Genomic DNA, 23,435 nt, shown 5'->3' on the forward strand with positions numbered 1-23,435 from the left:
AGACTCTGGTCACTGGGTGAAATCTCTTCTCTGCGTCGTAGAGGCGTCTAGTGGTCAACAAGCTCCACACAAGTGGAAGAAGAGGTCACTGCACACAAGGAGCCTCTAAGAGCCTCTTATAGGCCATGGGGGGAACCACTTTTAGGGCCTTAGATGACAAAACCGTTCATCTAATCACCACAGCTCTCATCATTTGCCTATCTGCCTGAGATGGAACTGCAGGCCCAGTTTCGCAGCAACAAACCACTCCTTCTAGGGGCCTACAATGAGCTTTGTGAGGACCTGCAGCTAGGTATGAGGCGCTGGTGATGCGGTACATCTCTAGTCACAAGTAACTCGGCTCCTCAGCGCTTCTCTATCATTTTCCCGGTTTTTCTGTCCCACGTGACCCCCCCTTCCGCACGAGCATGTGAGAACGGCGCATGCGCACTGCCGCTTGCCTTTCACATCCGGCTCGGACTTCCAACCAATAGAATGCCTCTGCACGTCACCTGTAGAGGGGAGGTGACCCCGCCCCGTGACGTCACGTGCCCTTGCTCGATCTCCGGCTCCTCCTCCCCGCAGTCCGTCGTCCTCTCCCGCAGTGTAGACGCCAGTAGTCAGCATGCATCTGTGTCGGAGCGCCTGGCAAAAGCTGTCCCCCCTCACCCACCGGGGTGCGGCCGCCCTTCTCCGCAACGGTGAGCACTTACCTCCTGGCCCTCCTTGTGTCATTGCAGTCGCTTTCCGGTCATGGAAGTCGCCATGAAGGGCATGAGTGTAATGGAAGGAGAGAGCCGGCGTGCTTCCATCGCCGTGCAGGCTGCTGCATTGTGTGCTCTTACTCACTTGGTCAGGGGGGATAGAAGGGCAGCAGTGAGCTGGTAACCCCTCGGGTCAGTTAGAGGTCAGCAGGGGAGGATGTGCTAGTAACCTGCTGCAGCGCCTCTGTAGTGCTGGTGAATATGCTGTATTTACCACCCCGTCAGATACGGGATACGTAGAGTAGTGAAGGTCACCTGATAATGGTGTGGTTCCTGTAGAGATGAGGGTTGTATATGGAGGCGGTGTGGTATATAGCTGCAGGGTTGTATATGGAGGCGGTGTGGTATATAGCTGCAGGGTTGTATATGGAGGCGGTGTGGTATATATCTGCAGGGTTGTATATGGAGGCGGTGTGGTATATATCTGCAGGGTTGTATATGGAGGCGGTGTGGTATATATCTGCAGGGTTGTATATGGAGGCGGTGTGGTATATATCTGCAGGGTTGTATATGGAGGCGGTGTGGTATATATCTGCAGGGTTGTATATGGAGGCGGTGTGGTATATATCTGCAGGGTTGTATATGGAGGCGGTGTGGTATATATCTGCAGGGTTGTATATGGAGGCGGTGTGGTATATATCTGCAGGGTTGTATATGGAGGCGGTGTGGTATATATCTGCAGGGTTGTATATGGAGGCGGTGTGGTATATATCTGCAGGGTTGTATATGGAGGCGGTGTGGTATATATCTGCAGGGTTGTATATGGAGGCGGTGTGGTATATATCTGCAGGGTTGTATATGGAGGCGGTGTGGTATATATCTGCAGGGTTGTATATGGAGGCGGTGTGGTATATATCTGCAGTGGGTCCCTGCCTGGCTACGTGGTATATAGCTGCAGGGTTGCACACGGAGGCGGTGTGGTATATAGCTGCAGGGTTGCACACGGAGGCGGTGTGGTATATAGCTGCAGGGTTGCACACGGAGGCGGTGTGGTATATAGCTGCAGGGTTGCACACGGAGGCGGTGTGGTATATAGCTGCAGTGGGTCCCCGCCTGGCTACGTGGTATATAGCTGCAGGGTTGCACACGGAGGCGGTGTGGTATATAGCTGCAGGGTTGCACACGGAGGCGGTGTGGTATATAGCTGCAGTGGGTCCCCGCCTGGCTACGTGGTATATATCTGCAGGGTTGCACACGGAGGCGGTGCGGTATATAGCTGCAGGGTTGCACACGGAGGCGGTGCGGTATATAGCTGCAGGGTTGCACACGGAGGCGGTGCGGTATATAGCTGCAGGGTTGCACACGGAGGCGGTGCGGTGTATAGCTGCAGTGGGTCCCCGCCTGGTCACGTATCGCCATCTCTACGCACCGATGTCCTGTAGCGGTGTCTGGCTTACGTCTGCTGACTGCCAGGCTGATCTGATTTACACCTCGCTGCCTGTTCTGGCGTGGGCTGTCAGCGCCTTCCTCATACCTGTGCAGGACTGCGCAAAAGATTTAGGCAGGTGTAGGGAGATGCTGCAGTGTAAAGGCCCCTTTACATGGAACGATTATGGCTCTAATGAGTGACAGTGACCCGTAAGGGTTTGAGGTAACCGCGGCGACAGCCAATGATAAGGCCTTCACTCTTCATTCGTTTTATGCAGCCGTTAAAATCCCTTTGTTGGCTTATTCAGTTTTAATGACGCCCGTTCTGTCCTCTTCAGTCACTTATGCAGCGGATGTAAACGGTATCCTGTTTGATCGAGCTAACGCTGTATCGGCTGCACGAACAAAGTCTGACATCGTACAAACGAGACGTCGTTAGGGGTAAACGGACCCTAAGAAAGCGTCCAAAACTAGACGTGGTAATAGCTGGTCATGTGGCAAAGTGGCTGGACTAAAAGATCAAAATCAAATCAGTATTCCGTGTGATCGCCCTTTGTCTTCAAAATGGCATCAGTTCTTCTAGGTACACTTGCACACCGTTTTTGAAGGAACTCAGCAGGGAGGTTTTTCCAAACATCTTGGAGAACTAACCACAGGTCTTCTGTGGATGTCGGTTTAGGCTGCCTGTCCCCGGATGTTGCGATATCCCGCGGCAGATCTCCACCGCCGGGGAGCAGGAGACAGCTGACGGATCTCCGTGGTGAGCCTATCTGACAGGCTCACCGCGGAGAATCGCTATGATTCTCCGCTCGTGGACAGGGAAGCTGCACTTTCTATAGCAACGCTATGGGAAGTGTTCATCTTGACATCACTTTCAGGTCTCCTTGCTCTTCTTTATACTGGTTAGTTCTTAATGACATTGGTTGTATGTTGGGGTTGTTCTGCTGTAGAATACATTTGGCGCCAATGGGCTGCCTCCCTGATGGTATAACATAAGTATCTGCTGGTATTTCTCAGCATTGAGGACATAATTAGGGCCTCATGTCCATGGGTGGGACGGGTTCTGTGGGCAGGAGCCCCACCACAGGATCCCACCCTGCCCGCGCCATGAGGACATTACTTGCCAGTCTGGATGTGTGCGGGTCGTCTGTCTTCTCTGTGCATGTGGGCGGGCGTGCCGACGGACACCCCCCCACACCCCTCGCACATGCGCAGTGGAGACTTTTTTTTTAATCTCCTGCTTTCCCGCAGTACACCCGAAGTGAAAGTTCTGGGGGTGCTGCAGATCGGACTATTTCTATTGACCTCAATGGAAGCTGTCTTTGAGGGATCCGCGGCAAAACGGAGCATGCTGCGATATGTTTTTCGGACCGGAAGGTCCGAAAACAAACCCGCAGCCTTGATTAAGTTGCGGGCACCCCTGGTTGTCTATGGGTGGCTTGAACTCCGGGTCAACCGCTCAGGTACCCCATGCAAATCCCGGAATTCAAACCTGCCTGTGCACATGAGCCCTAAGGCCTCATGTCCACGGGGAAAATCAGGCCCGCTACGGATTCTCCATGTTGAATCAGTAGCGGGTCCCTCCTGCCCCGCGGACATGAGGCATAAAAATAAGAATTAACTCACCTCTCGCCTGCTCCGGATCTTCCCTTCGCCGCGGCTTCATCTTCTCTCCGTCGTGGCCGGATCTTCTTTCTTCGGCCCGGCGGATGCGCAGGGCACGTCGGTTACGTGCCCCGCGCATGTGCCGGCCCGAAGAAAAAAGATCCGGCCGCGACGGAGAGAAGATGAAGCCGCGGCGAAGGGAAGATCCGGAGCAGGTGAGTAAATTCCTATTTTGGTCTCCCGCGGATCCGGACGGCTTTCATAGGCTTCAATAGAAGCCCGCGGGAGACCCGCACGAAAATGGAGCATGGTCCAGATTTTTTCATGCTCCATTTTTTTTTTAAATCACTTTTATTGACCATCCGCGGGTATTTACCCGCGGGTGGTCAATGCATCCCTATGGGATGCAGATCCGCGGGCAGGAGAAGAGTTAAAATCCGCAGTGGATATTAATTCTTCTTTTGCCCGTGGACATGAGGCCTAATACTGACTAAATCTCCAACTCCATCTGATGAAATGCTGCCGCAAACCTGCAAGGGCCTTCCACCATGAATCATAGAATGGTAGAGTTGGCAGGGACCTCCAGGGTCATCGGGTCCAACCCCCTGCTCAGTGCAGGATTCACTAAATCATCACAGACATCTGTCTGTACAGCCTTTGTTTGAACACTTCCATTAAAGGAGAACTCACCACCTCCCGTGGTAAGCTGCTCCACTCACTGATCACCCTTGCTGCCTAATATCTAAATTGTGCCTCCTCGCTTTCAGTTTCATCCTATTGCTTCTAGTCTTTCCTTGTGCAAATGAGAATAGGGCTTATCCCTGTACACTGTGACGGCCCTTCAGATATTTGTAGACCGCTATTAAGTCTTCTCTCAGCCTTCTTTTTTACAAGCTAAACATTCCCAGATCCTTTAACCGTTCCTCATAGGACATGATTTGCAGACCGCTCACCATCTTAGTAACTCTTCTCTGAACTTGTTCCAGTTGGTCTGCCTTTTTAAAAGTAGGGTGCCCAGAACTGGACACAGTATTCGAGATGAGGTCTGACTAAGGAAGAGTAGAGGGGGATAATGACCTCACGTGATCTAGACTCTGTGCTTCTCTTAATACATCCCAGAATAGTGTTTGCCTTTTTGGCTGCTGCATCACATTGTTGACTCATGTTCAGTCTATGATCTATTACTATACCCAAGTCTTTTTCACATGTGATGCTGCTTAGCCCAATTCCTCCCATTCCGTATATGCTTTTTTTTCATTTTTCTTGCCCAGATGTAGGACTTTGCATTTCTCTTTGTTAAATACCATCCTGTTAGTCACCGCCCACTGTGCAAGCTTTTCTAGATCTTTTTGAATCCTCTCACTCTTCTCTAGTATTAGGCCCCCTGTCCACGGGCGAGGCGGAATATAGTTAGCGATATTCCACCGCAGGGGAGAGAACTGTCAGTTCTCTGCGGTGAGCCTGTCAGACAGGCTCGCTGCGGACAATCACGGCAAATCGCAGCATGCCACGATTTGAGTCCCGCAAGCGGAGAATCCCTATGATTCTCCACTCGTGGACAGGGGGCTGCGCTTTCCATAGTAACACTATGGAAAGCGTGCACTGCGTTACTCGCGGGCGGATTATCGCCGCAGGGAACACAATGCACTATCGCTCGTGGACAGGAACCCTTAGCTATCCTTCCTAGCTTTGTATTGTCGGCAAATTTGCCTGTAGACACTCACCATTGTACCGCTCTTCAGCCCTTTGGTGAACAAACTGCCTTCTATTACTGCCAAATACTTCGAATTTTGACTCCTCAGTCCAGAGCAGGTGCTGCCATTTTTTTGCATACATAGTTGAGTCGCTTGTCCTTCCTATATCGGAGGTTTGCCTTCTTGGCTGCAATTCTTCTATGAAGACCACTTTTGGCCAGAGTTCTGCAAACAGATGGGCTGTATCTGGGTCCCACTGCTTTCTGCCAGTTCTGAGCTGATGTCACTGCTGAACATCTACCAATTTCGAAGTGAAGTAGGCATGACGTCTCCTCTATTGCACAGTTTCCTTGGCCGACCATTGTGTCTACGGTTCTCGGCGTTACCTGTTTCTTTGTGCTGCTTGAACAGCACTTCTGGAAACCCCAGTCTGCCTTGAAATCTTTGCTTGGGTAGACCTTGATGATGCAGTAAAACTACTGTCTTGTTGCTACGCTCAGTGTTGCCATGGTGTATGACCTGTGACAAGAATCTGTCTTCCACAACCTCACCTTTGTAGCGATTTGGCTGTTCCAACACATCGGTCTGTTTCAGTTAATGACTATATTTCAACCTACATATGAAAATGATTATTTTGATTTCTGTTTTGTTCATTCACTTTGCATTTTGTTAATTGACAAAAAAATTGACACTTCTATGACTGCAAGCGTTTTCACTGCTGCTGAGTAAGCTACCTTCCACCGCTCTTGTGGTGATACTGTATAATAGTTTGTATCCGGCATTTCGATTTGGAAAGAGTCATAAAACAGCAGTCAAAGTTCTTAGTAATGTATGGCTGAATATGGGAATGCTCCCAGTATGATGGCTGCAGACTTTTCACAAGGCTGCCACCACCCAGCTTTCCTGGACTCCTGTCTAGTTGTGTAGCGATGCATGATCAAACTTGCCATTTTTAAAATTAGGTTTACTAAAAGGGGTTGTCCATTTGTAAACTATTGATGGCCTAGCCTCAGAATAGATCATCAATACTAGAGTGGTGGTCTGTTGCCGGGGACCCCTGCCAATCAGTTGTTTATTGGGCTTGTGTGCTTGTGCACGGAGCTCATTTTTGCAGGAAGCAGCTTTGTTCGCACGGTGGTGGCCAGACTTTGTATTGCAGGTTCAGCTCGCATTGAAGTGAATAAGAACTTGTCCTGCAATACCAGGTCTTGCCAGTGCAGTGGGAATAGAGCTGTCTGCTTCCTGCAGAAATACACTCATTGTATTAACGCACAGACCCAGCAAAAAGCTGATTTGGTGGGGGTCCTGGTTGGCAGACTCTGCTGACTTAATACTGATGACCTATTCTGCTGCTATGTCATCAGTAGTTTATAACTGGACAAGCACTTTGAAGGAGTTTCCCCCCAGCGAGGAATAGATATAAACGAATGCCAACCAATACAACCCATTGACTATAAAGGGGGGCATCTGGCATGCCACGTGGCATTTTCCCGACTGAAACTGCACAACATGCCATGTTCATCCAATGCAGATGTGAACAACGCCCGAGGCTGTAGGAGTTGTGGCCCTACTGGTTTGCATATACAGCATGTACTCTGTTATGTGACTGCTAAGCTGCAGCCACGCCGGGTAGAGTTTTTCCAGCAATTCTGTAGCGAAATCTGCATTTTACATTTTTTTTTTTTTTTTTTTGACTGCAGATTCACCACTTATTCACCCCATTCATTGAAAGGGGGAAAAACTTGCAGCATGTGGATGAGGTTTTCAAAAAAACAAACAAAAAAAACCCCCATCTACTGATGGCACTGTAATATTCTAGAACGTGCATTAGCTGTATATGAACGCACGCTTACAGTCCGGATTGTCCGTCTGTCAGTGAGGTTGTGACTCGGTCATACACGGGTTGTACGGCGCAGTCTGTTTCCTGCCTCACTAAACATGAGCCGACCCCTGATCCTGCGGGTGATCGGCACCAGCCGGCACTGCTGTCATGGTGGCTGCAGGGAAGGACAGCGGGTCTCTGCACTGACGGCCATTGCAGGATGACAAGCTGTGTAGTAAAGCTGTTTCTGCAGGAGTAGCGCAGTATACAGTGGTGCATTAGACCTCCTTTGGCATTGAGAATTGCAGCAAGTTGTAATATGGGGGTACCCACGTGTGACATGAATACCTTCTTCCCCCCTCCCTACTGTTACTCAATCTCTACCTGCCTGATGACCCTGACAGGAAAGGGTTCAGCAAGTCATGCTTCCTGTGCCAAATTCTGATCCTTCCATTAGCCTGGTGCAACCGAACTCTGGATTCATCTGACCAGACTATTCTTGCACTAATTTTTATTTAACGATAATCCTTACATCTGAAAGGTCCCTCAGACAGCAGTGGCACCAGCGCTGGTCCTCCGCTGTTAGTCCATCCGTACTAAGGAACGATGAGTTATACATTCAGGCCTGTTAGCTGCAGCACCAGCCTTGTATTCCGCTGCACTTTGCCTGGATGTGCACTGCCCGCTCGTTAGCAAGATTCTTCACATCCTCCTCTGACTCCTTTAGTTGCTGAGTAGTTTCCATTTTTGCTGGATGTCTCTCCATTCTCAGAATGTTCTCCGCCCTATTCCATGAGATAATACCACAAGGTTGGCAGTTCTTGAAATACTTGGCCTAGTGAGTCGAGCACTAGTGGTCGTGTCTCTTTTGAAGTAACTAGGGTCACTTGTGATTTTTTTTTTTTTTTTGCCTTCTAATGTGGATTTATGCATAAACTCAAGGGAAAGCTTGTCCCTTAATTTTATGCTGCATTCTGGGTTTTTCTCATTTCCATACAAGGAGGCTCCAATTGTGAAAGCACAGGTGTCTCTATTAAAGTTGCCATTTTTATTGTTTACGGAGTGCCATGTGACTTGCATGTGTGTAATGCACTTTTTTAACCAAGATTTTTAACCCATGATAAAACACATGTACATCAATGCCAACTGCGTTTTTTAATGCCAAAGCGCATCGTACATGGCTGAAAGTTCCAGGGAAATCGCTGGCAGGCGAGTGCGATGTAGGTCCGTTTTTCTTTTTTCTCTGACCTACATTGCACTCACCCGTGTGAATACAGCTTTAGGGGTCACTGTTACATATAAGCAGCATTGTTGTTCATCAGCTCTAGGGGGTCTGTGCAAACAGCAGCTGCTTACGGCCACCAATCTGGCATCAGGTGTTCAAGTAGGAATAATGAAGGACATAGAATTTGAGTAATGACTGTTTCTCTCTGTAGCTCCTGTCCGTCAGATGTCATCCAGCAGTGTGCCGGAGTCTAGTGGAGGGTCTCTGCCTTACTACCTGTTTATTGGGGGTTCTCTGGTTGGTGGTGGATATTATGTAAGTATTAATCTGATGTTCACCTGGCTTTATGTACATCACCTATATGGGTTTTTCCTGTCCTGTAACTTTTAGTTGTACCTTTACACCTAGTAGATTGCCTTATAGAAGTAAACTATTTCTTCATAAAAAGTAGTACAAACTAAAGGGTGCATAGAGATAAAGAAATATTCGACTCGGGGAGGGGGGGACCTCTGTAAATACGTTTTTGCCAGTTTCCAGAATAAAAGTAGCAGAATTTGGCTCAAGGCTTGCGCAAGAATTATGAGACTTTTAGCGGTCTGCATGCCAGTCCAATTTTTCTTGAAAAGGGGGAGTGGCTTGCTGGAAGTGGCGTGGTCATATCAAATCAACATATTTTGGTAGCTCACAAATGTAGCTCTACTTTGCAGTAGACACTGTGCGGGGCCTTGCACTTTGGAATATGGCTTGTTCAGGGTGCTCTCTTGTAATGGCGCAGAGTGTTAAGGCAGCAGAAATGCAGTCCTAAGCTCTGGCTCACGACCTGAAGGTTGCGGGTTCAATCCCCGCGTGGTTCCGGTAGCCGGCTCAAAGTTGACCCGAGGATGATACAGGAGTACCCAGCTTGCTGGGGAGTAAGAGATAAATTACTTGAAAGCGCTGCAGAATAAGTTGGCGTTATACAAATAACAAGATGGTCCTTTACTGGAAACTTTCCAATCCATTACAGTAAGCAGAGATGTTATAAATGAGGTATAACTATAGTTGCATAATGTCTATAGTACATAACGAGCTTTACTGACATTGCTGTCAGCTGTAACTGTTGGATGATGTCGGGAGCTGTGAGTCGATGGGTCGCCCAGGAAGGTGTCTGGAACGAGGCGTCGGGTCAGGGCGGCACGGACTACTTGAGCGCTAGCTGTGCGGCAGCCGTCTGTGGTGGACATGCAGCAGCTGTCTCTGCTTAGGACTGGGCTCTGATAAATATCCTGCAGGCAGAAGTTCTCATTTCCTGAGAAGTCGGGGTTAGAAGATTGTTGGCGCAGGCTTCCAGGATTTAGTTTTGGGCAGACAGTGTTTTATCTCTACCGGAGATGGCGGTGACGTTACACTAGCATGTACTTTGCCATCTTATGACTTCCTAACTTCCCCATGCCATTGCAGGTTTACCACAAATTGCGCCAGGACAAAGAATATTTGGGAGACCGCTATGAATTTGTCTATGGAAAACTGAGACCTGAAATCGAAGACGACGGTAAGATTATACAGGTCGTCGGGCTGCAGATGTGAAATCTAAACTTACAGTTGAATGTGGAAAAGTCTTCTATATGAGTAAATTAACTAATTTGTAGTTTGGTTGCAGAATGCTGTAAACTAGTCCAGTGCTGCTGTGACCCATGCCGTGCTTCCCTCACACACCAGGTCGTTGTGCCAGCCTGGTTATCCTGATTGCAGCCAACATGTCATATACTAATATGCAATGAATGCATATGGTGGAAAAATGCCTCCTAAAGCAACTCTGTGATCCTGGGACAAAACTTGCCCCAGGATGGGTGGTAGGGGTAATATTACCTGGCGCCATCCTCTTCTTATTCTTACTTTCATACATGCAAGATGGCCATGGTGCTCCTGTCAATTCTTGATGCACACTGCATCAGTAGGCATTAGTAGTCAGACGGTAGATACTGCTTCCTGATTGGCAACCACTGCTAAAGTGAGCATTGCCAGCCAATCAGGGCAGCGTGGGATCTCTTAGACTACTTGATGCACACTGAGCACTGGTGGTGGATTGGTAATCTTAGAATCGACATGGCCATCTTGGATGTGTGTAGAGGGGCCTCAGGAACAGGGGGCTGAACCAGTAAGAGCACGGCTCCAGGTAATATAACCCCCCCTCTCATCTGTAGGTAATATCTACAGTAGCGGGCGAGTGGATGGAATCTTACAAATCTCATCCATATGCAGAGGAAATTTTTCCGCGGGGGATTTTAAAACCTGCAGATTTTCACTGGATTTCACCCTTTGATGAAAATTCCAGTTGAGAATTGCTACGGAAAACTTGCAATAACTCGTATGCATTTTGATGTAGACTGGTTGCTGCACATTTTCCCAGAGATTATGCAAAAATCGGTAAATAAAAAAGGGCTTTTGAAGTCGATATTAGCACATCTTGCTGTGGATCCACCGGCAATCTGCAACCGTTGAATGTTGTAACGGATTTTGATTCGCTCATTAAACTTAATGGCAACAAACGTGCAACCAATGTGTGACAAAAATTGCAAAGTTGAAGATTTCAACATCATAGCAAGTCCGTTTTTACACGGGCATTTTTCACTTCATGTGGATGAGATTTGTTAAACTCTCATCCACATGGCTAGTACTACCCTGCTTCCCTGAAAATAAGACCTCCCCTGAAAATTACTCTGAATTTTTTTTTAAAGGGAGCCTTCAGATATAAGCCCTACCCTGAAAATAAGCCCTAAATGCATTATATTAAAAAAACCCAATACATTACCTAGCAGGCTCGGTCCGCATCCCTTCCTCTGCACTCTGGAACTCTGATGTTCTACTTGCAGTCCTCGGCCGCCCATAGAAGGTCACTTCCTAGTTACGGGATTCATGAATCCCACCTCCAGGAAGCAATGGCTGTGATTGGTTTTTTGACTGCTGTTCAGTCAAGCAATGCAGCGCTAGATGAACCAATGTGTTGGCTGTGATTAGCTCATCGAGCGTTGCATTGGTTTGGCTAAGCAGCAGTTGAAGAACTAATCACAGCCATCAGATTGTGGAGATTAGACTCATGAATCCCGTAACCAGGAAGTGATCTTCTGTTGGTGGCTGAGGACTACAGGATGCGCGGCGGAGTTCCAGAGAGCAGCGTGAGGACCTGGACCGAGACTGCTAGGTAAGTGTAACAAGACATCCCCTAAAAATAAGACCTAGTGCATCTTTTGGGGCAAAAATTAATATAAGACAGGGTCTTATTTTCAGGGAAACACAGTACATGTGGATCCGTGGTGGATTTTCTCTGCGGTCAATCTTGCGTACGAGGGCGTGCTGGGAAGTCCCTGGCTTTGATGACAGAAAAGTTGTCTTGGAACAATGACATTTTTACAGTTATTCTGCATTGCCCCTCTGATATCAGTGCACTTCTGACTACGGTGTTGCAATATCTTGACAAAGAATTGCTTTGGTTAGGTGGTCAACCAGGCATCGGCCACTGCAATTGCATGAGAAATGGTGGCAAATTTGGTTCCCTTGAGGCGTTTCTTCAAACTTTAAAACCCATGATGGTTTGAGGATGCCTGATCAGGAGAATGAGGATGATCCAGCACTTTGAAGCCTAGTTCAACCAGTTTGCTCTGGGTGATGGCTGCTATGTGGGATGAGGCATTGTTGTGCAAGAGCATGACACCTTGGGTCAACTTTCTGGGTCTTTTAGACTTCAATGCCTCGTTCAATTTATCCCAAAGTGTTGTGTAATTCACAGCTGTAATAGTAAATCCCCTCAGACAGTAGTCCACAAGCGGAATTCCAGAAGGCAGATGCCATTACCTTGGATAATGACTTCTGTACTCTAAATCTTTGGATGCAGGGAACCACTGTGTCTCCATTCTTTTGACTGTGGTTCATACATTAAAATCAAAGTCTCGTCCATTGTCGTGTTTTTGATCTGCTGACAGACCTTTCGGGACTCTTAGCAGACATCTTCCTCATGTCCAGGTGATCATGAATTATGGAGACAACTTGATCTCTTGACAGCCTAGCCTATTGTCTTACCATAAATTCGACAGTCTCCCAGAATTATTTCATGGATGGTGTCTCTGGGTTTTGGGGGTCTCCTGGAATGGTCTGTCAGGTTAAAAGTGGTCTGTTTTAAATTTAGCACCCCAATTTTTCATTGTGGAGTACGAATGGCACTTATGGCCTAATGTATGCACCATGAATGTCTTTGGCCACCATCCTTTTCAGCAATAGGAGCTTCATCACTGCTCGCTCACCTTCGCAGTGAAATCTGCTGCAGACTCCGCTATGTTGTCTTTAGACCTGCTTAAGCTAAGAATCACACATGAGATCATGCAAAATTTGCTCAAGTTTTACAAAGATTGAGCTTTCAAATAATATAGCTTTCATTGATGTGAAAACAAACGAAGATCGCAAAGCCGAGGACTTATCAGCACCCCCTCGTAGAACTTGCTGATTTTGCAACGGATAGCTGCCAAATTCATACAGTGCATGTTTGCAAGATTCACTGCTTTCTCTAAAAGGAATGAAAACGTTATAAAAAAAAAATATATATATATTATTGGCTTGAACTTTTAGGCTGGGTTCACACAGGGCAGTTTTGCTGCGTTTTTTCTGTTGCGGTTTTGCCGCAGAACTGCTTCTGTGGCAAAACCGCTTCAAAGGTTATTTTTGTCTTGTGGATTTTCTTGCGGAAAAATCCGCAAGCGGTTTTTCTTTTTCAGCGCTTTTTTACTTTTTGCAGCTTATTTTGGTGCGGATTTTGCTGCTTCCATAGAGGTCTATGGACAAAAAAGCGCTGTGGAAAAGTCAAAAGAATGGACATGCTGCATCTTGAAAAACCGCGCCGCAGTTGCATTTCCGCACTGCGGCTGTGTGGAAAAAATCGTCCTGTGAGAAAAGCTTTTTGCCCAAACACATTTGTGCTGCATTACACTGCAAACGCAGCGGTTTTGCCGCAGTGCGGATATGCAACGGCAATCCGCAGCAAATCCGCCCTGTGTGAACCCAGGCTTAATATAATAGCTTGCTTCCCAAAAATTAAGAAGGAAGGGTGGAAACTTCTACAACTTCTATTTTTGAATTGATTAAAATTAATAATTTTACACTTTTTTTTCAGTATAAAAGTTATAACTTGTTAACTGTATTTTTTTTTTCTCTTTCCATTCAGAGCGCAAAAGTAAGTGGATTTCTCTTAAACTCTGCCTCCCTATATATGTGCTTTTCCTCTAATCTGTTCCTAGTATTTGCACAATGTATTGCTTGGCCTGATTAGATGCACCTGTAAAGTTTCTTCCAAACTTGGTGAGATCTCTGAAGTCGGTAGTTTTCTCCCGTCCGATCCGTTATCTATTGTGCATACATGGGGCACCCAGGCCACGCAGTACATACGGCAAGGAAGCGCATCCCTTCTGAACAAGGATTTTTGTGGCTGTGGTTCTGGATTCATGAAGAACTAATGCCTTATATATACTGTAAGTCTTGTAGTTAATACATACATATGAGCTGACCATGTTGGATCACTTCACCTTGTTCACAACGGAGCGCGCCTCTTGTCTTCTTTCTGTGGATGGAAGTGTTTGTGGCGTCTGATAATTCTGGTTAGTTTGTGAACACCGTTTCACTGCATTTAAAAAAAAAATATATATAAAAAATGGCATGAGCATAACACACTTTATTTTTGGCTCATGTGAATATATTTTTCTCTAATTGTCACTTTTGCTTTTTACAATTTTCAGACTAAAGTCCATAGGATATCAACCCAAACTTGGAGATATAGGAGCAAAAAAAAAAAAAGGGACAGTCCATCTTGCCGTGCAGCCTAACTAGTGATGATTATAGTGTCATGCCAGCCCTTTAAAAACACCAACACGTTACTGTTTTTGTTTTTACGGGATCTCCTGTTTTAGTAATGGATATTCAGATCACTTGGTGAATGAGGGGCTGGATCCGGATATGATTCTGTATAACGCCCATCTGATAATACGTCCAGTGATTAGGTTATGGCTGGGAGCTTTATCTGTGTGTAATGACTGTCCAATAAAAAGACCACACTGAATGTCGCCTTTTGGCCGAATGTCCTTATTTTTCTATGTCCGGGATTTCTGGGTTGTGACTTTGAGGTGACTAAACATTTTCTAGAATGAGACTAACTTGCGAAGTGTGTGGCTTGTGTGTTCTGTGTAACTAATGCCTTTGCTTCGCTTGCCTTCCTTAACGCACAAGGCTTGATCTCTGTAGATTTAGTCTAGTTTCAAGCAATATCCTAAAGTGCCGATTTCTAATAAAAGCATTTTGTAATATTCCTAGATTTCCTAGAGTTGCTCATATAATACTGTACTTCTGCCCTGGTATATATATCTACCGCATGGCCATAAGTATAGTGGACATTCCTTGCGCCTAGTGGGTTTTGATCATTTGTCACTCCTACCAGTAACTATAACATAACTTCAAACACGCAGCCACCTGATCTATATTGATGAAGAGGAACAAGTCTTACTGAAGTTGTCAGCGAGTTTTGAGGGCTCGTTCATTCAAGTGTATAGACGAACAGTTTTTTACGCACGTAATACCCATGAATAGAATCCATTGATTTCAATGGGTTCATTCACATTTGCATATTTTTGCGGCATGTTTTGGTCACACAAACGGCCGTGTTCTATCTTCATGCGTATTTACATACTCAAATATTGTAATTTTTTTACGCCACCCCACAATACACCCAAGTGATTGATCCTAATGTGATATTGTTATAGGATGCTAGATGAGCTCTTGAACCCAGCTATCTCCTTCAGTCTTAATGAATAGAGCAGCAGTGTAAATACTCACTCCCACTGCATTCATTTTGGGATTAGCTGGGGTTCCAGCAGTCGGCTACCACTGATCAGATGGTTATACTTTATCCTATGGATAGGGAATAACTTTTTTCATGTGGCAACCCCTTTTAAACTATTGTTACAAGTTATGTTCGTATGAAGAATAAAGTTATATACTAGTCAATACTATGGATGCTTTTATTGCATTCTTGTTTCATATCCTCTTAAAGGGAATCGGTCAGCTACTTGGAGCCCTATAAGCTAAGCAAATGGGTTCAAAGTAGCTGACCCGCAGAGACTGGGGATGTACTGTTTTATATTTGCCTTTACCGCTATTTCCCTGGTGTCAGCACTAAAACCCACTGCTGAATGCATTGAGTGGACTACATGGGCACGTGCTAAGTAGTCCTCCCGTTTTACGAATGGAGTGGGAGGATTGCTTGGTGCACGCCTCATTGCATTCAGTGGCTGATTTGAATGCGGGCATCAGAGGAATAGTGGGGAAGGTAAGTATAAAACCTAACGTAGCTGATACGCTGAGTCTAGGAATGCAAGTCCATAAGTTTAGCTTACAGGGTCAAAGTGGCTGAGTGTCTCTAACTTCCCCCTTAGGTTAGTGTTGGGTGACCCTGCACGGCCTGGGAGTTGTAGTATAGCTACCTGACTGAAATAGTCCTCTATAGGGGTCAAATGTTGCAAGCAGCTCTACACCCATCCGAATCAGACAGTGTTATCCATAGACAAACATTGTAGTCATACAGTAACTGCAATGTGTAGCCTAAAGTAGATTTCCCCTCCCAACCATCTGGATACAGAATGCCGGCAGCTTTCCAGAACAAGAGCTACGTCTTGCACTCGTTTTCCACCTTGGCTAAGAAAAGTAGGTCACTAGTGAGGAATATTGAGTTATCCAAAGAAGGGAAACTCTTTAAACTGGTCAATGTTGTACTTAACATTGCAAAATCTCTACATGATAAACCTGATGTATATCTGTTAATAATGGCCACCATCCTTGTAGAAACCAGTCTTGGAATGTAACTAGGATGAGCATGGAGCTCTAGACTGGAAGGGTGAAAGTGAAACCTGATGCCACGCATCAAAATCCACAGCAGATCGGTAACGTGTTAACGCACCCTTAGGCTAATTACACACGGGCAAGTGCAATATCAGAACGTGAAACTCGGCTCAATATCACGCTCGGGAATGTGCTAGTTCTCTGCGGATACAGCGCATTTTTGTGTCAAACACTTCGCCACATGTTCAGTGGGAAACATCACATTGCACGCCATGCAATGCTTTTGCCGGCCCCATTGCAAAGAATGGGCCAGGTGTTCTGAGGGAATGCCCAAAGATAGGACGTGCCACAATTTTTTTCCTGCATCACAATGCGGGTTCATATTCATGCAACGCACAAATCTCATGCTATTTTGTCTGTGTAAGCGGCCTTAGACTGGTTTTTCACAGGCTGCAGGGAGAGACTTTGTTCAGTTCCTGCAAAACTCCTTAATTATAGGGGTCCTTAGCCAGAGATTTCACACAAAGTGAACAATGTTTTTCACATATCAATTAACTAGAAGATCAGTGATTTCTGCAGAAATCTCACTGGCGCGGTGCCATGTCTGCCAATATAATGCCATAGAGCAGCTTCTATCACGTGTGTTAGAAATTACCTTAAATACAACAGTTCTTTAAAATCCATAGGGTCATCCTTTAGTAGGTTTAATGATTACCCTCCTGGCAGCAGGGTGATGCTATCCAGATTGTTCCCGGGTTACCCGCCCCCTCCTTATAACTGCAAATCCTGTGCAGGGTGGTTATACTGTTACACTTGTGCATGCTCAATATTGTCCCAATCACAACTGACTGCATGGTATTGATTATCGGGCTGCTAATCATCCCTGTTGGCTGTCCAGGTTTGCCCACTGGTATAGTTTGGAAGAGCCGTACTGTTTTACACTATGTGCAACCAGAATGCTGTCTCTTCACCTGCTGTTCTTCACCCTACTCCTCACCTGTCTACTGTTCACCCCTTACAGTTTGTTGCATGCACTTATGCAAAATGGAGTATGTAAGACCCATTGGAGCTGTTTGTGATGATACAGTTAAGGGTGCATTCATACAGTTGAGCCTGATATCTCGGACCATTATCATGCCTGTAAAATTACGACGTTCACTGCCAGTATGTTGTGATTTGCCAGAACACTGCAACTCGGATGAAAATGGATGGATTTTCAATAGGAAAAATTTTTAAAAATCGCATCGCGCTTGCATGTACATGTGAGATGCAATGCGGGTTTTTTTTCTTCCTCTGGAAACAATCAAGATTCTGCAGAAAAATAGAACCTGCTGCGATTTTTGAAAGCAATGGGATCTATTTTACTGTGAGTTTTGTGCGACTCGCAGCGCACTGGTTCATGTGAATGCACCCTTAACGCTTTCTTATAAGGTAAGGTAATCAAGAACCAACATCAGGGCTCTAGGAATATGTTGCCTAATCCTAATTAAGGCCCAATGCACATGGGCATATTTGTACTGCGGAATCTGGAGCGGGCGTTCGCCTCCGGATTCCGCAGCAAATACTGCCCATAGGCATGCTATGCAAAACATGCTTTTCCATATCCACGAGTGGAAATCAATAGCGATTCTCCCCCCCCCCCCCTTGTGGAGCGAAAGTCGCAGCATGCCTCTTAGTGCGATTTCCACATGGAAGTCAATGGAAGCTGTCCGATCTGCAGCCCGTCCACAGTGATAGTTGCAGACGGGCCACGGAATCTGCATCATCGCCTAGCGACGGCACAGTGTGAATGTGCCGACCGATGTGGCAGGCACACCCGCATACAGATGAAAAGCTCTACGGACAGGTACACTGGGGGTCACCGGCTGGGCACTGTATGAATTCGGCCTTAGATTGTCTACATAACGCCCTGTGACCATGTCTTCTAGAGATAAGTGAGCGGTGTTGTCTGATGCCAGTCCCCAAAATAAGGATGAATTGACTTTCCCAAATTGAATTGATGTGCTAAAATTAATTTGCAAACCAAGTGCCAAAATCCGGTGTTATCTTCTATTTATTCACGGATGCGGCAGTCTGGCCATAAGAGACTGTCGTGGGCAACTCACGGTACACAAAGCAATTGTTGCACAAAACTCATTCAAGTGAACGAAAATGCGTGGTAATGGTTACGTCTAAATGCAAAGCCATCGTGCTGTATTTGTCTACTTTTTGTCTGTCGCTCAGTATCAACTAGCATAAAAGCCATCGCCGGCTTGGTGACTTCTCGCTGTGTCTAAACGCTCCCCCCTCAGTGCATACATAGAATGTAAGTAATAAGTGGGGGAGATTACCGCTGAGAATCGCTATCTAAACGTTCTGCACGAGTGCAAACACCTAGCAGGGACATCACCCGCTCGTGCAGACCGTTTAGTCAACAGCCGCCTCGTGTAAAGGGGGCATTAGACTCAGAGTTTACAGAGATAAATCGCCCTTCTACTTTCATGGTGATGAAAGCCCCTTTTTGCATCAAATATGAGAGCTGCTGTCTTGTATAATTTTAAATTAAATGGATGATTGGCGCTGGCCACGAGGGACGGGGAGAAGTGTCCCCTAATGTTTCGTTGACAACTATTTTTTCTCTGCTTTGAACAGTTCAGTGATCCTCAGCCTCGATGAATGTAGGATTTCCTAATGCGTTTTCTAAGGCCCACAGAAAGTGCTACTCCAGTGCAAACACACTTCCATCCCTGACCGGTTTGCCTGTCACTCTGCACATCTCCTATGTGTATTGCAGTGCAGCCTCCTGTCTGATATTTATCAGGCACCATTAACATGCTGAGATTTCTCTTCTCACTTTCTTTATGCTCTAACACTCCCATGATACAGTGAATTGACTGCAAAGTTAGATCACATGATCCACCTGAGAAGGCCTTCAGGAAGGTTGTGAATGACCGTTCTAAATTTTAATTTGAGTACAATTTGTTTTATTGGAAAACTACAAAAAACCTCAGACAAATATAGAATTATACAAGGGGTGTTCATTAAAGGTTTCCCCCTGACCTACTTCCTGTGGACTGAGAGCAATGAAACTTGGCACAGTTATTAGTGCTCCTCTACATCCGTGCCCCCTGGGGACACGCACTTCTTTATACAACTGTAAGCACCTCGCTTGTAGAAGTCACTCCAAAAGCCATGTTGTGACTTCGGAAATCAGAATCTCATCAGCTGGAAAATGCCTGCTCTTCAAAAATGACTTAATTGTTGGAAAGAGGTGGAAGTTTGATCGTGTGAGGTTGGGGGAATAAGGGAGAGCCGGTAAAATTTCATACCTACAACAGCATGCCTCTAGCTGGGCAACATGTGAGTTGCGAACTGGGCATTGTCTCACAGACGGCAGATACCTTTTGGTGATCATGCCACATCTCTTGGTTTTGATGGACTCCCGCAATTTCCGCAGCAGTGAAGCATAGTATGCCCAAGTAACGTGGTGTCCTTTGCTAGGTAATCCATCAAGACTACTCGGTGGTGGTGACAAAAGACTGAGCATGCCCTTGCCTGCCAAAAGTTGGGCACGTGCTTTGGAGGCGGTAAGTCCCCATGCTTCCATTGCATCAACTGGACTTTAGTCTACAGATCATAGTGCTGGACCCAGACTTCATCCTGTGTGATCAGTCTGTTGGAAAAGTCCTCCTGGTTTCCATGGTACATCTTCAAGAGCTTGGGAGCATTCGACTCGTTCCTGCTTCTGGAAAGGTGTGAGCAGCTGGGGAACCCAGCGAGTGGATACCTTATGCATATAAAGATGGTCTTGGATGATTTTTTCCACGGACCCCACACTAAGCTTGATATATTGGGCTAGGTCGCCAATGGTTATGCGTCGATTTTTCCAAAAGGGTGGCCTCCACTTGTTGGATGGTGTGTTTATTGATAGTGGACAGGTGTCGCCCTGGAATTGGAGCGGTTTCCACCGAAGTCCGACCACATTTGAATTGAAGATGCCAGTTCATGACTACATCCTATGTTGGAGAATTCTCCCTATCAACCTCTTTTATCTCATCAAAGTCTCCCTTGGTGGACGGCCTTCTAAGTAAAGGAACTTGACGAATGCTCTGTATTCCACTGTGTCTGTTATCATACCTCGCAGCACTTCAGCACCTGTAAAAGAATGACCGTTATCAGTTCAGAGTTGCAATTTGGCACGTTACCTATAGAGACTTATATCATTACATATGCGAGAAATAGAAGTGGGTCACCGGAAATTTTTAATGAGCGCCCCTCATATCAAAATTGCATTGCATTCTAACACTAAAATCATGAGAACGGGGGACCAGTTAGTTCCAGAATAAAGAAAGCGGTGGTCTGCCAGTGCAGGAACCACAGGTCCAGCAAGCACATTGTACTCCACTAACTTCAGCGAGAGCGCAGAAGATTTTCAAGCGCTTGACGCTGGATTCTTCAGTGCTCTCATTTATTGGGGGGTCCCAGTGGTCAGACCCTCACCAATCAGATAGTTATCCCCTATCCGTTGGAACGGGTATTCCTTTTTAATGAACATTGTTCACTTAGCTGGTGTCACATTTGATCCCCTAGGTATTTACACTGTGTAGTTCAGCTGCAGACATACAAACTTGTTGCGTTTTTTGATGACCTCATTGGGTTAGTTGGAGTACATGCACTTTCAGAAAACTTTTGACATTTCACAAGTCTCTGACACGTATTGATCAGTTGGGGTTCTGCTACTGAAAACCCCATACACCCACCCATCCTTTCTTGCTGATTGATGGAATTAGGAGACTGTAGTAATCACCCTAGCGCTGGACCGCCGTGGCTTTGTTCACTCGTTTTCGTCTCCTGACAGCTGAAGACAGCCTCGTCGAGGTGGGTACAGGCTTTCTATACACCTACTGTATATGAGGCAGTCTTCCGCTGTTGTAATCAGCCGAAAGTGAACAAACCTAGCCGAGGGGGCACAGTGCTCGGGTGAACACTGCAGCCCTCTCATTCTAGTGATCAGCGAGGTTGCAGCAGTGGGCCCCCCAATGCTCAATTGTTCTGACATGTCAAAAGTTTTCTGAAGTGTAGGTACTCGTTAATATAGAAAGGAATAACCAAGCTAATACTAACTGACTCTATATATGCTGTGGCACTAGTAACATAATGAAGGGAGAAAAAAAATCACTGGAGTGGCCCTTTAATAGCAGTTTAATAACTCCTGATGCAGATATCAGAGTAATACTTAATTTGTTCGTAAAGTTCTAGTAAAAAAAACAAAAAACAGCCCGGTGTCACCTGTTTGGGGAGGGTGAATGCTCCTACATACTGATCGATCACTGCTGACTGTACCAGGGTCTAGAGGGGGACACACCTTTGACGAGAAGAATTACAATTGGGTGTTACTATATTGCTCATAAGTTTCTTCGAGGAACAACGGCGGAACCGCACAGACTTATAAGAAGCGCTGCTCCAGAGTGGTTCATGAGGAAGCAGGTATGTTCTGACGAGCCCTCGTTAAGCATGACTATTATAAATACAACAAGCTTATCTACGGTTGACAATTTGACAGTTTTCTGGTGCAAATTACCCCAGAAATCTGTCAAACATGCTTTGTGTCACACTTACTCTGCATTTTAGACACTTTCTTCATGGTGTCTGACAGGGGTGTTCTTTTGTGGAGTTTGGCCTAAATGTGACATTGTGCCCCCCAAAAATTGCACAATTTTTGTTGTAAACTACGCCAAAGTAAAAGGTAGTGTAAACTTAGATAAGTCTATGTAAAATTTGACATAGCAGAACTCCTGTGATAAATCTTGCACATTTCTAAGACTGGCTAATCTGAGTTTGCACTATTGGGGGATGTCCAGATGGCATGGAGTGTGCTGTGGACATTCCGCAGCAGATTCAGGGTGCCACATCCATGTTCAAATCCATACTGTTTGAGCAGTTCACCCTCTCAGTTGAAGAGGTGGAATTAACACTGAAAATCTGATGCTGTAATTGACCGACACAGCTAGAACGGATGTAGATTATCCTTATGAAGGGTGCGGCTTGAATGCCATTCTTGAAGCACCAGTAGGTTGAATATAGTGGAGCCAAGCCCCTTGTATGCGTTCCTACATAACCAAGTGCTGGCATGCTTCTCAGCTCTTCATTTTGCATAAGTGCTTTAGAGTGCTCCTAGAATATATAAGTTGTCTTGGAGACGTATCATCTTTGCTCACCTCCTTTAAAAGGTAACGAGGAAGCCAGTGCAGTGTCTGAGACCATTGAGGAGGTTGTGGAAGTGGCTGTAGAGACTCCTGCAGAAGAGGCCACGGAGCAGGAGGCTGCCCCCATCGAAACTTTGGAGCAGGAGCCAACGGCGGTTGAAGACGAAACGGCATCAGCACCTACAGAGCAGGAGTCGGCAGCGAGCACAGAGATTGCTTCAGAGCAAGGTTAAAGCAAACATATATCCACTAATGTTGCATTAGTTGGACGCAGATATGAAAAGTTGCTATGCCTAGTTACTAGTTGTATAGTTAGTAATGAGCATACAAAGTAGTCTCTCTATAAATGTTCCAAATGATTTATGGTTTAATGGCAAATGTATATAAAGCAAAGAAAATGAGTGGATGTAGACTATTGTTTTTCGCTTCTAGCAAGTGTTGCTTTGTCTAATAAACAGATGGAAGAGAGAGATGCATTGCTGGTACACAATTCTCAGGCTCATTTTAATATGAATATCAAGATAGTCTTTAAGATTTACCAAAAGGAAACACATTACACAACATAAAGAAGAGAATTGTGTATCTGGAATCTCCACGTTACATGACCAACCATTCTATACATCTCTCTCTAATTTGCCTCTTTAATTTTTGTTTCGCAAACCCTGGCATGCCATATTTCGAACACATGCAAAGGTAAGTAGGCAACTGAAAGAGTATTTCCATATGTATATAGCTGCGAGTTGTGCCCAAATAACTCCGATACAGAACGCATTGGAAAGTACACAGACCCCCCAATGTATGTGCAGATGAGACTAGGACAGGCAGCGATTCCCCGACAGACCATTGTAAATCCCCCAACAGACCAAAAAAAATGACAATCGACATGGCAGGATTTCTGTTATTACGTAAAAAAATGATTCCCTCAACAAAGGAGAAAGTTGC

The 23,435-nt window shown here is 45.8% G+C and overlaps 1 protein-coding gene across 1 annotated transcript; it reads left to right on the forward strand.

Annotated features, from left to right (window-relative positions):
• Positions 1-522: 522 nt before the first annotated feature.
• Positions 523-22,983, forward strand: MGARP (mitochondria localized glutamic acid rich protein). The gene is made up of 6 exons (XM_066574818.1): positions 523-680; positions 8,669-8,772; positions 9,898-10,019; positions 13,649-13,657; positions 16,109-16,327; positions 22,474-22,983. The coding sequence occupies exons 1-6, from the start codon at positions 605-607 to the stop codon at positions 22,724-22,726; spliced, it is 783 nt and encodes a 260-aa protein (XP_066430915.1). The 5' UTR covers positions 523-604; the 3' UTR covers positions 22,727-22,983.
• The last annotated feature ends 452 nt before the right edge of the window (positions 22,984-23,435 follow it).

Source organism: Eleutherodactylus coqui, chromosome 7, assembly GCF_035609145.1.
Source record: "Eleutherodactylus coqui strain aEleCoq1 chromosome 7, aEleCoq1.hap1, whole genome shotgun sequence".
NCBI lineage: Eukaryota > Metazoa > Chordata > Amphibia > Anura > Eleutherodactylidae > Eleutherodactylus > Eleutherodactylus coqui.

Excerpts from the sequence above, each read along its gene's own strand:
- MGARP (XM_066574818.1), top strand. The coding sequence starts at position 605 with ATGCATCTGTGTCGGAGCGCCTGGCAAAAGCTGTCCCCCCTCACCCAC. Across the intron at positions 681-8,668 it reads GGCCGCCCTTCTCCGCAACG|CTCCTGTCCGTCAGATGTCA; the intron begins GTGAGCACTTAC and ends TTCTCTCTGTAG. Across the intron at positions 8,773-9,897 it reads TGGTTGGTGGTGGATATTAT|GTTTACCACAAATTGCGCCA; the intron begins GTAAGTATTAAT and ends ATGCCATTGCAG.